Source organism: Saccopteryx bilineata, chromosome 1, assembly GCF_036850765.1.
Source record: "Saccopteryx bilineata isolate mSacBil1 chromosome 1, mSacBil1_pri_phased_curated, whole genome shotgun sequence".
Lineage (NCBI taxonomy): Eukaryota > Metazoa > Chordata > Mammalia > Chiroptera > Emballonuridae > Saccopteryx > Saccopteryx bilineata.
The window spans coordinates 356000358-356013577 of record NC_089490.1 but is presented as its reverse complement, the minus strand read 5'-3'; the positions used below and the strand labels follow the sequence as shown (position 1 = coordinate 356013577).

The 13220-nt window shown below is 40.3% G+C and overlaps 1 protein-coding gene and 1 non-coding gene across 4 annotated transcripts in view; both read right to left on the bottom strand.

Moving 5' to 3' along the window:
- The window catches only part of ZNF143 (zinc finger protein 143), a 62331-nt gene that overhangs the window by 36667 nt on the left and 12444 nt on the right, over positions 1-13220 (bottom strand). For 2 of the 3 annotated variants that reach the window (XM_066250926.1, XM_066250928.1), the window contains exons 2-7: positions 8872-8990; positions 8456-8548; positions 7545-7628; positions 6958-7041; positions 5539-5735; positions 1040-1114 (exon numbers count right to left, since the gene is read on the bottom strand). In XM_066250926.1, the coding sequence (XP_066107023.1) occupies positions 1040-1114; positions 5539-5735; positions 6958-7041; positions 7545-7628; positions 8456-8548; positions 8872-8983 (645 nt within the window). In that variant the 5' untranslated portion in view covers positions 8984-8990. The remainder of the gene's footprint in view (positions 1-1039; positions 1115-5538; positions 5736-6957; positions 7042-7544; positions 7629-8455; positions 8549-8871; positions 8991-13220) is intronic. The other variant, XM_066250927.1, reaches the window with a different exon arrangement.
- TRNAA-UGC (transfer RNA alanine (anticodon UGC)) lies at positions 3604-3679 on the bottom strand. The gene has a single exon. It is a non-coding gene; the product is annotated as a tRNA-Ala (tRNA).

Sequence of the window (13220 nt, the reverse complement as noted above, 5' to 3'; positions counted from 1 at the left end):
ACAAAAACACATAATTCAAAACAGTCTCTCGAATTATACAAGTTTTAAATTTTAAATTGTAGGTCTCCCAGAATACATCTGTGACTACTTTGTACTTATTATCAAACTTTTATTTATACTTATTCTTTTTATTTCTTACTACAAAACCTTTGTGTGTGTGTGTGACAGAGACAGAGAAAAACAGAGAGAGGGACAGACAGGGAAGGAGAGAGATGAGAAGCATCAATTCTTTACCCCAGCACCTTAGTTGTTCAATGATTGTTTTCTCTTATGTGCCTGGACCAGAGGGCTACAGCAGATCGAGTGACCCCTTGCTCAAGCCAGTGACCTTGGGCTCAAGCCGGCGACTTCAGGGTTTCAAACCTGGGTCCACTTCATCCCAGTCTGACACTCTCTCTATACACCACCACCGCCTGATCAGGCCTACAAAACTTTAAAGGCACTGCTATTCTAGGCTGTTATTTGGGTAAAGGGGTAGCCAATGACTAGAGAAAGAGTGAGCATCTAAATCAAGGGCAGCCAACCCATGGCCATCTGCAGCCCAGGAAGCAGTATGGTACAAAAAGTACAACCAGCTTTGCCCAATGGGAACAATAATTGGCTAGGATGGACCTGCCCTCCAAGAGTTGAAAAGGAAAGTATGGAGGAACTCAGAAGCAGAGGAAACAAAAAGTTATAAAAAGCAAAGCAATGACATTAGTCACAGTAATGATGGAGCCCCAGAAAAAAGATCCACAAACTGCCATGGGCAGGGACAGACAGTTCACCTGGTTTCCTAAATTGCCTTGGATTCCAGAACACAAGCTTCATCTGAATTTCTGTGACATTTCTATTTCTTTAGTGCCACTCTGCATCCATATGATGAATCCTGAGACCAGAGGTAGTTTGAGAAAGCTACTAATACATATTGTACACCGTTTTTCTGAATTGGTTAAGATTTTCCTAGGAAAGTAGTGAGTTCCTTATTCTTGCTTTCACCCATAATAGGGCTCAAAAATGCTAAGAAAAGGAAATTGTATAAAAAAGTAGCTTTACACACCTGCATTTTTTTCTCTTGCTCATTTTCTCCAATCATTCCAGTACCTGTTATACTTTCACTTCCATCAATGGACACCTATAGGAATAAAATAAAGCTTTAAAAAGTTTTACTTTTTTGCCTGACCAGGCGGTGGCGTAGTGGATAGAGCAGGGGTCGGGAACCTTTTTGGCTGAGAGAGCCATGAACGCCACATATTTAAAAATGTAATCCTGTGGCGCAGTGGATAAAGCGTCGACCTGGAAATGCTGAGGTCGCCGGTTCGAAACCCTGGGCTTGCCTGGTCAAGGCACATACGGGAGTTGATGCTTCCAGCTCCTCCCCCTTCTCTCTCTCTGTCTCTCTCCCTCTCCTCTCTCTAAAAAAAAAAAAGAATAAAAAAAAAAATGTAATTCTGTGACAGCCAGACAACGACCTGTATACATTAAGCATTATCCAATAAAAATTTGGTGTTGTCCTGGAGGACAGCTGTGATTGGTTCCAGCCACCTACAACCATGAACATGAGCAGTAGAAAATGAATGGATTGTAATACATGAGAGTGTTTTATATTTTCTTCTTTTTTATTTTTTATTTTTTATTTTTCTGAAGCTGGAAACGGGGAGAGACAGTCAGACAGACTTCCGCATGCGCCCCACCGGGATCCACCCAGCACGCCCACCAGGGGCGAAGCTCTGCCCACCAGGAGGGGATGCTCTGCCCCTCCGGGGCATCGCTCTGCCATGACCAGAGCCACTCCAGCGCCTGGGGCAGAGGCCAAGGAGCCATCCCCAGTGCCCGAGCCACCTTTGCTCCAATGGAGCCTTGGCTGCGGGAGGGGAAGAGAGAGACAGAGAGGAAGGGGGGAGTGGAGAAGCAAATGGGTGCCTCTCCTATGTGCCCTGGCCGGGAATCGAACCCAGGTCCCCCGCACGCCAGGCCGATGCTCTACCGCTGAGCCAACCGGCCAGGGCCCATTATTATTTTTTTTAATTAAAGATTTGTCTGTGAGCCAGATGCAGCCATCAAAAGAGCCATATCTGGCTTGCAAGCCAAAGGTTCCCGAACCCTGAGATAGAGCATTGGACTGGAATGCGGAGGAACCCAGGTTCGTGACCCCAAGGTCACCAGCTTGAGCATGGGCTCATCTGGTTTGAGCAAAGCTCACCAGCTTGGACCCAAGGTTGCTGGCTCGAGCAAGGGGTTATTCGGTCTGCTGAAGGCCCACGGTCAAGGCACATATGAGAAAGCAATCAATGAACAACTAAAGTTCAACAACAACAAGTTTTACTTTTACCCTGGCCAAATAGCTTGGTTGGTTAGAGCATTGTCCCAAAATACAGAGGTTGCTGGTTCAATCCCCAGATAGTGCACATACAGGAACAAATTGATATTCCTGTATCTCTTTCTCTCTCTCTTCCACCCTTCTCTCACTAAAATCAATAAATTAAAAAAAAACCACTTTTTTAAAATTTTACTTTTTAAAAAAATTGATTTTAGAGATAGAGGAAGGTAGAGAGAGACAGAACACTGATCTGTTTCTATATGTGCCATGACCGGGGATTGGACCAACAACTTTTGTGTATCAGGACAATGATCCAACCAACAGAGACGTCTGACTAGGGCAAAAGTTTTATATTAAAAATATATATATACTTATTTATTATTATGATTATTATTATTTTTTTAGTGAAAGAGACAGAGAAAGGGACAGACAGGGACAGACAGGCAGGAAGGGAGAGAGATGAGAAGCATCAATTCTTTGTTACGGCATCTTAGCTGTCCATTAATTGCTTTCTCATATGTCCCTTGCCCAGGGGTGGAAGGAGTTACAGCAGAGTGAGTGACCCCTTGCTGAACTTGAGGTAGGGACCTTGGGCTTTAAACCAGGACCATGAGGTCATGTCTATGATCCCACGCTCAAGCCAGTGACCCCATGCTCAATCTGGTGAGCCTGTGCTCAAGCCAGTGGCCTCAGGGTTTCGAACCTGGGTCCTCTGTGTCCCAAGGCAATGCTCTCTATCCACTGCACTACCGCCTGGTCATGCTAATTTTTTAAAGATTGTATTTATTGATTTTTTTAGAGAGAGGAGAGAGACAGAAAGGGTGGAAAGAGCAGGAAGCATCAACTTGTAGTAGTAGTTGCTTCTTGTATGTGCTTGACTGGGTAAGCCTCAGGTTTTGAACTGGCAACCTCAGCATTCCAGGTCAATGCTCCATCCACCATGCCACCACAGGTTAGGCTTAAAAAAAAAAAAAAATATATATATATATATATATATATATATATATTTTTTTTTTTTTTTGGTATTTTTCTGAAGTTGGAAACGGAGGCAGTCAGACAGACTCCCGTATGCGCCCGGTCGGGATCCACCCAGCATGCCCACCAGGGGGCGATGCTCTGCCTATCTGGGGCGTTGCTCTGTTGCAACCAGAGCCATTCTAGCGCCTGAGGCACAGACCATGGAGCCATCCTCAGCGCCTGGGCCAACTTTGCTCCAATGGAGCCTTGGCTGCAGGAGGGGAAGAGAGAGACAGAGAGGAAGGAGAGGGGTAGGGGTGGAGAAGCAGATGGGCGCTTCTCCTGTGTGCCCTGGCCGGGAATCGAACCCGGGACTCCTGCACGCAAGGCCGACACTCTACCACTGAGCAAACCTGCCAGGGCAAAAAAATATTTTTTTTTATTTAATGATTTTGAGAGAGAAAGAAAAGGAGAGACAGAGAGAAAAAATGACATTAATTTATTCTTCCACTCATTCATGCTGTCATTGGTTGATTCTTGTATGTACCCTGACTAGGGATTGAACCGCAACCTTGGCATGGTGGAAGGATGCTTTAACCAGCTGAGCTATCCAGCAAAGGCAAGTTTTACATTTTGAGAATCATTTAGGCTGGTGATAAGAACATGGAAACTCATTACTGCTTATTTCTATGTATGATTAAAATTTTTCATAATTAAAAAATTTATTTAAAAGTTAAATTAAAATAATTTTAAGTGAAAAAATAGTTGTTTTTTTGAAAGAGGCAAGTAAAGAAAGAGATGAGAAGCATCAACTGATAGTTAGTTGAATCACTTTAGTTGTTTTTTTTGGTTTTTTTGTTTTTTACAGAGACAGAGAGAAAGTCAAAGAGAGGGATAGACAGGAACGGAGAGATGAGAAGCATCAATCATTAGTTTTTCGTTGAGCATGGCGACACCTTAGTTGTTCATTGATTGCTTTCTCACATGTGCCTTGACCGTGGGCCTTTAGTAGACAGAGTGACCCCATGCTCAAGCCAGCAACCTTAGGTCCAAGCTAGTAAGCTTTTGCTCAAACCAGAGAGCTTGCGCTCAAGCTGGTGACCTCGGGGTCTTGAACCTGGGTCCTCAGCATCCCAGTCCGACGCTCTATCCACTGTGCCACCGCCTGGTCAGGCTGAATCACTTTAGTTGTTCACTGATTGGTTCTCATATGTGCCTTGATAGGGTGGGGTGGCTCAAGTCAAGCCAGTGACTCCTTGCTCAAGCTAGTGACCTCAGGCTCAAGCCAGCTACCACTGGGCTCAAGCCAGTGACCTTGGGATCATGTTGATGATTCCGTGCTCAAGCTGGTGAGCCTGCACTAAAGCTGGATGAGCTCGCACTCAAGCCAGCAATCTTGGGGTTTGGAACCTGGGACCTCAGTGTCCCAGGTTGACACTCTATCCACTGTGCCACCACTGGTCAGGGTTGAAAAAATAACCTTTTAAATTACATTTTATATATATATATTTGATGAGAGAAAAATATCTAGCTTTTTTGATGTAAAACTTAGCTGAGACTTTCCTTACCTTTTCTAATCTCTAATTTCTACATATTAATTCATAAGTAGTTCTGTCTAGACTTTATTACTATATTTCTCTTATCACTCATCCTTGAATATAACTATTGTGAGTTACCTACCACTCATTTCTTTTCTACAAGCTCTTGCCCCATCCCCTTATTTTTCTTCCAATATTTCTTTCTACACACTTCTATTAAGATAAATGCTGATCTTCTCCTTAATGTTGTCTGATTTTGACTGAATTTCTAGTTTCTTACCAGATAAAGCATACTTTGTTTTTATTTCTTTTTCTTTCTTTCTTCTTTTCCAAGTGAATGGAGGGAAATAGAGAGACACATTCCCACATGCGCCCAGACCAAGATCCACCAGGCAACCTCTGTCTGGGCCAATGTTCTGCCCATCTGGAGCCATGTTTGCAACTGAGCTATTTTTAGTGCCTGAGGGAGAGGCTCCCATGGAGCCATCCTCAGCGCCTGGGGCCGATGTGTTCAAAACAACTGAGCCATGGCTGTGAGAAAGGAAGAGAGAGAGAGAGAGAGAGAGAGAGAGAGAGAGAGAGAAGGGGGGGAGCAGATGGTCACTTCTCTGTGTGCCCTGACCAGGAATCAAACTCAGGACATCCCCACGCCAGGCCGATGCTCTACCACTGAGCCAAGCAGCAAGGGTCTTTTCTTTTAATTATAAAATAAAGGACATTCTTGAGATTATAAAATGGATGTACCTTTGCTGCATACTGTTCCAAAGCACTGATGGTTTCAGGGTCGATCGTGGCATCCCCAGTGTGCAGACCTGCCACTGTACCATCAGCCTGAATTGCTAAGATGGTATCAGACTGTGGGACTTGCACGGCATGGTGGATGTAAGCTGTGGTGCCATCTTCCAGCTGAACTGCCTGTAACGTGCTCTGGTCATAACTATCTGAGGGAGTGGGAGAGACTGGAATTAAACTAAAGGTAGTCTAATAAACAGTTACATATTTAAAGAAAGGAGGGAATGAAGTTTCATTGAGATGTGCTTTACATGTATTATTTCATTCAATCCTCATGATTCTGCAACGCAGGTATATTTACCATCCCCACTATACAAATGGGAAAATGAGATTTGGAAAGTAGTAATTTTCCTTAGGAACCAGTAAACAAATAAAACCAATTAACAGTCAAAATCAAGGTACTGAGAAACAAGGATCTGAATTCATGTCAGTGTGACTTCAAAGTCCATGGATTTTCCCTCTATAGCCACACAAAACTATATACAGCACTGTGAAACAGGAAATCTATCCAACTAAAATGAACCCATGATTAACACTCACTGCTAAAGAATAATTTCAGAGCTTATTTTTTCCATCTTTAAGGAAACGAATGTACGTACAAATTTAAGTAGGCTAAATTTTAAAAAGTTTCCCCTTTGGTTATACAACTAAACAGTCTTTTAAAAACAATTTGCATCATTCTGTAATTAAGTATTTTATAAAGTAATAATAATAGCTGGCATTTATTAAGCATTTACTATTTGACAAGCATTGTTCTAAGTGCTTTACATGCTTTTATCACAACCCTATGATGTGGATACTAATTATAATCCTCATTTTACAGATGATGAAACTGAAGCACACAGAGGTTAAGTAATTTGTTCAAAGTCACATAGTTAAAGAACAGCAGACCACAAATTGAACCCAGATAGTTTGGCTGCAGAGCGGTGCTCATTACTCCTATACATTCCACCTCAAACCCCTGGTCCTCTCCACACAAAGTTATAAACATTAACATTTGCTATCCTTACTTCAGATATTTTTTAATTTGCATTTAGTTTTAATTAAAGATAAATAATCAACAGAATAGGCAAAGGAATTATATTTATGAGAAAGAAAAAAATCAGCAATTTAACTTTCAATTATTTAATATTTTAAAAGCAGCTGCTATTTGAAGTCCTCCAGCAAACAAGGGTTTACTATTCTGACCTGTTATTGAACAGCTCAAATTATTAGAAAGTTTTGCCGTAGATTATGCCAAAATCTGCCATCTTTGTACTTGAAAACAAGCATAATTCTTTTTTACATGATATCACGTAGTAACTAAAGGCAGGCCTTATTTTTCCCACACTCCATTTTTTTATTTTATTCATATTTCCAAAACCATTTTACCTTTGGAGGTATGATGAATAAAGGCTGTAGTTCCATCTTCTAGCTGCACTGCTTGACCATCCTCTAGACGCAAACTGTCCCCTGCTCGAGAACAATGCTTACATTTAGATCCCATGTTTTCTGATAACTCAGCAACAACAGAGTTAATAAATCATTAAAGACATTATAAAAACTACAGTTGCTTTATGGGTCCTTGAACATTTAAGTAATTTTAGTAGAGCTGCCTGAATAAGTGTTTAATGGTAAAAATACATTAACATACTTGTTTTAGGAATTTATACCAAGGGATAAAAAGCACTAAAAGAAGGTAAAAAAAAGAAAAAAATCAAAGACATGTAGGATTTAACTTAAATTTAGGACTGCTGCACATTTATCTCCAGAGTGTAGCCAATAACTTCTTTTCTATGACTTTTGAGAAAAAGAGTCAATTAAGTTACAATGATCTTTAGATGCACTCAGTGACATCTACTGATCTTCCCTTTAAGAAGGAAGATTAGAGATCAGGACTATGTTTAAGTAGTCAGAGAGCTGGAGTAGCAAAGACGGCAGTATGAAAATCAGGAGGGTAAGTATTATCAAATACTTACTACTTTTAGGTATGGGTACATGTTGAACATAGGCAGCAGAACCGTCTTCCAACTGAATGACCTGGCCATCTATGAGTTTTCCATCTGGAACAAAACATTTAAGCCAATAAATCAGAACAAGCAAAAATTTTAAACTTTATACAATTTCAAAATGATATCAACTATAAAAACATACACTACTTAAGATCATGTTCATCTTGATTCTTCCCTCAATGTTCTGAGGCAATTCAATAACACATCCAGTGATCCTACAGAAAGCAAAAAATCTTCCCTCAGCCATCCTTCCTCCCCTCCAATTTTCAATTAGACAACTTCAAGAGGAAGAGTGGCTCATCACAGCAGGTTACATGAGTGGAACCTCTATATACCCTTCAGAGCCACCTAGGAACAGTAACTGACCAGGGGGAAGGTGAAGCTGGGAAGAATAAATAGATATGTCAGTGTTTATGAGGCCAGCTGTCATTCTCACCCCTGGGGCATACGTACGTGCCTTGACTATGTATATATGTGCAGTGCCTTGACTATGTATATATGTGCAGTACATTTCCATGAAAATAAGAAGTTTGAAAACTAGGCTATTTCTTAATGCAAAGTAAACACTGACTCAGAGACAATGTTATAAAAGTAAAACCAAATATCTTTATTTATACTTATTTCTTAAAAGCATTAAATAACAAAATGAAAAAAGCATGAAAGGTCTTAGTAGATGTACTTCACAGCATATCTTCCAAATATCTCAAAGAAGTCCCCAAATTATTAAAATATTTAGTTAAACTGAAACTATTTAAAATGACCATATTCAATACAGAATCTTTAGAAGGGTTTGGGAAGGGATACAGTTGCTAAGTGCTCCAACTCTGAGGTTATCAGCATTGTTTGTATTAACCATGGGTTGTATATGAGGCACATACCTTTAGAATTATGTTGTATATAAGCGGTAGAACCATCTGCAAGTGTCACTGCTTGCAAGCTTACACCTTCCATATTTTCTAAATTGTCACCATCTATTATAAAAAGATAGTTATTTTCTTTAGATAACTATCATGTGTACATGCTGCTTAAATTAAAATTTTCATAATGAGAATCAGGCAAAAGGCAGACTGCTTAACTTAGACTGAAATGGGATTTCTTCTAGTATATACAAAAACCATTTCCCTGCTCTACTGTACCCAGCATCTACACCATGGTAAACGTGCTCATTGAAAATTTGGCATAGTCTTTAGCTAAACGAGAAGAGGGAAGTAAACACGGTGTTGTGATTTTTCAATTTCCCCTAAGATAAATGGTATTTCCAAATGTACGTGATCCCTTCAAACAGACTGCTCACCTGCCACAGTCACTGCCTCTGTCAGGCACAGGGTAACATGCTGAGCCTCCATTCCTCCTCCAGGAAACTCTGTCATTCCCTGAGAATCTCGATTTATTTGGGCCAACAACATTTTTTACCTTAAAGAAAAATACAGGCACTTGAGAACAAAGGAACAATGTATATGAAATAAAAGCTACAAAGATATTTATGAAACATAAAAAAAGTACTACGGACTTAAAGAGTGTTTGGAATAAGCTGAAATTTCACTTATGAACCTAAAGTCCAAGGCATGCTTTTCATAATTGATAAGTAACCTATTGAGAACACTGGAAAGTCTTGCCTATCAGTTTTGTACCATGTCTAAAAACCCCGGTAATTAAGAATTCTTTGGATTTAACATAGTTGAAGATTCCCACTTACAATCCATTAGCAATCCTGTTGACTCAATCTTCAGAAATCTATTCTGAATCTGGCGACTTTTCACAACCTTCACCATTACTTTCCTGATCCAAGCCACTACCATCTCTCACCCACATTACTGCAAAAGCATCTAAGTCAGGGGTAGTCAATCTTTTTATACCTACTGCCCACTTTTGTATCTCTGTTAGTAGTAAAATTTTCTAACCGCCCACCTGTTCCACAGTAATGGTGATTTATAAAGTAGGGAAGTAACTTTACTTTATAAAATTTATAAAGCAGAGTTACAGCAAGTTAAAGCATATAATAATAATTACTTACCAAGTACTTTATGTCGGATTTTTGCTAAGTTTGGCAGAATAAATCTTTATAAAACAACTTACTATAGTTAAATCTATCTTTTTATTTATACTTTGGTTGTTCCGCTACTGCCCACCATGAAAGTTGGAACACCCACTAGTGGGCAGTAGGGACCAGGTTGACTACCATTGCTCTACCTGATCTCCCTGCTTCTGCTGTGACCTTGCCACAGTATCCTCCCAACACAGCAGGCAAGAGTGCCCCTTGGTAGATTATGTCTCTCTTCTGCTTAAAAACTTTTGATGACTTTTCAGAGTAAAGCCAAAGTCCTTATCAGTACTAAATAAATATTTATTTGAAAAAAGGAAAGTCTTTATACTAGCCTATGAGGTCAATGATCTTGACCCCAATTTCCTGCTACTCTCCATCTCATTTATTCTATTTCAGCCACACAGGTGTCCTTGCTTTTCCTCAAACATACTGGGTGTTCTGCTGCCTCAGGACCCTTACATCTGATGTTCCTTCTGCCTGAAACATTCTCTCCAGTTTTTTCATTATTATTTCCTCTTCTTCTTCAAGTCTTTGTGCAATGCTACATCAATGAGAGCTTCCTTGTTCACTTCATTTCAAACCGTATCTCCCACCCCATCCCTCTGCCTCTGCCCTTTTTCATATTTCTGCATAGTGGTTATTGACATATTATATATATTTACTTATTTAGTTTCTTATCCATCTTCCCCTTTACAAGAATAGATAAGGATTTTTCTCTGTTTGCTCATTACTGGCTCAAGTGCTAAAAACATACTTGGCACATAGAAGACACACAATAGGTGCTGAATAAATGGATGAATGAATGGTTCTTTTACTAATCACCACCACAACATTCTCCCTCCCTTCTCCTACCTCCAGGAACCTTTACCTCTGTGAGCTTTGAGTGGTTTCAAACAGGAGTTAGGATAATTTACCTGCCTTGAACCAGGGAATTGGACAAAAGTATCTCTACTAGATATCCTTCTAGATCTAAAGATCTGATTTTTAGTGTCAATATTTAAAAGAACAATATGCAGATGATAGTGATATTATGCAATTATATTTAGGTTTAGGACTTCTTAAAGATTTTTGTTTTAGAATTTCTATACACTGTACCCTTTTTGGGCTAACACCAGGGACTATGGTTTAGATTCACAGGAAAGTATCAGTGTGGTGATAAAAGTCAATCAAGGGTTGCCTTTTCAGGGATTCCTGAAAGATCCATAGAGCATACTGAAACCTTTTAAGTTTCTTGCTACCTCTGAGAGCTAACAGAGAGGCCTCAAAGTAACACTGGTACTCTGCTGTTAAGATGCCTGATAAATATAGGTTTGGAAAAGACTAATTTTCAGAACAAGTACTGTCACTATATAACGGGAAAAATCAAGATAAGGAAATGGAAAGGAAACACTTTTAATGATGTAAGCACTGCACGATTATAGAGATGAATTTTGAAAAAGGCAGATTACAAGGTAATTTGGGTCATGATGTTAAAAAATGTTTAAGGTTTGATCATAACTCCAGCACTTGTCCTTTTCATTCAATTATTTATAAATCTCCAGATAACTAAAATATGATATATAGCATCAACAGATAGCTAAGTTATCTGCAATAAATAAAAGTTCTTTCTTGTCTGAAAGCTGATCAACTGTTAAATTTCTTCAGGAAGGCTTCAACACCTATAGTTTTCATCCTAATGGACAAAAATCTACACTAACTGAAAAATGAAGAAACAACCATTTCCTGGACACAAATTACTGGCACATACATGGTGTAGTGAAGGGAGAAAGGACTCAGAAGAGTTCAAATACGCACAATTACAATAAGTGATAGCAAGGCACACGGTCCATATTATTTTGAAATTCTCAAGAAGAGTCTGTAATACAATTAATGGCCTTTGTTAGAAAATGATCAAATGGGGGGAAATCTGGTAGTGAAGTAAAGAAAAGAAACAAGCTAGAGATCAAAATATTCTCTAGTTGCTCACACCATACCCATCATGTCTTAATCATATCTGTCACCAACATTTTTCAGGTTGTATGAAAATAAGCATGTAAGACACACATTTTAAATTAAACATACAGTTATTTGCAAATTTTTGATGGCCTTTTATCAGAACTGGCCTGTGGATCTGTTCAGCATTGTCATTTTGCAAAAAGAACTAGCATAATGCATTCCAAGTTGGGTTACTTTAAAGATGAGCGAGAACTTAAGATGCTTGCAAAGGAATCTTAAGAGAGAATCCTTCCAGATTTTTTTTTTTTTTTTGTATTTTTCTGAAGCTGGAAACGGGGAGGCAGTCAGACAGACTCCCGCATGCGCCCAACCGGGATCCACCCGGCATGCCCACCAGGGGGCGATGCTCTGCCCATCTTGGGGTGTTGCTCTGCCGCAATCAGAGCCATTCTAGTGCCTGAGGCAGAGGCCACAGAGCCATCCTCAGCGCCCAGGCAAACTCTGCTCCAGTGGAGCCTTGGCTGTGGGAGGGGAAGAGAGAGACAGAGAGGAAGGAGAGGGGGAGGGGTGGAGAAGCAGATGGGCGCTTCTCCTGTGTGCCCCGGCTGGGAATCGAACCTGGGACTTCCGCACACCAGGCCAACACTCTACCTCTGAGCCAACTGACCAGGGCCTCCTTTCAGATTTAAACTTGTTTTTCCCCTCACATTTTTTTTTTTTTTTTACAGAGACAGAGAGAGAGGGATAGATAGGGACAGACAGACAGGAACAGAGAGAGAGATGAGAAGCATCAATCATTAGTTTTTCGTTGTGAAACCTTAGTTGTTCATTGATTGCTTTCTCATATGTGCCTTGACCGTGGGGCTACAGCAGACTGAGAAATCCCTTGCCTGAGCCAGTGACCTTGGGTCCAAGCTGGTGAGCTTTGCTCAAACCAGATGAACCTGCGCTCAAGCTGGCGACCTCAGGTCTCGAACCTGGGTCCTCTGCATCCCAGTCCAACGCTCTATCCACTGTGCCACCGCCTGGTCAGGCCCCTCAGATTTTTTATAGTTGTATTACTTAGAGGTCTAAATTCAATTTCTGACATTAGACTGACATTAAAGCTACAATCTAATCTAGACCCTACCTACCTTTCTAATTTCATCTCCCATTATTATCCTTTAAGTCTTTACCATGGTCAAACTACTAAAAAAATACATGTTTGGCCTGACCTGTGGTGGCGCAGTGGATAAAGCGTCGACCTGGAAATGCTGAGGTCACCGGTTCGAAACCCTGGGCTTGCCTGGTCAAGGCACATATGGGAGTTGATGCTTCCAGCTCCTCCCCCCTGTCTCTCTCTCCTCTCTCTCTCTCTCTCTCCTCTCTAAAGTGAATAAATAAAAGTAAAAAAAAAAAAAACATTTAAAAAAAATACATGTTTGTTGGATAAATATCCAGGAATGATATTTTAATTGTTTTGTCTGTGAGTACATATATATGTGTGTGTACAAATATGGGTATATATGTATACATAGATATATACAGTGATGAGATTCAGCTGGTTTGTGCTGGTTCAGCAGAATTGATAGTAATTTTTTGTTGAGTTCAGTCAGCGAACCAGTTAAAATGGCAGTTGTAATCAGCATTCTCTCTAATGTGGGCGCCTGGGCAGCAGCCCAATG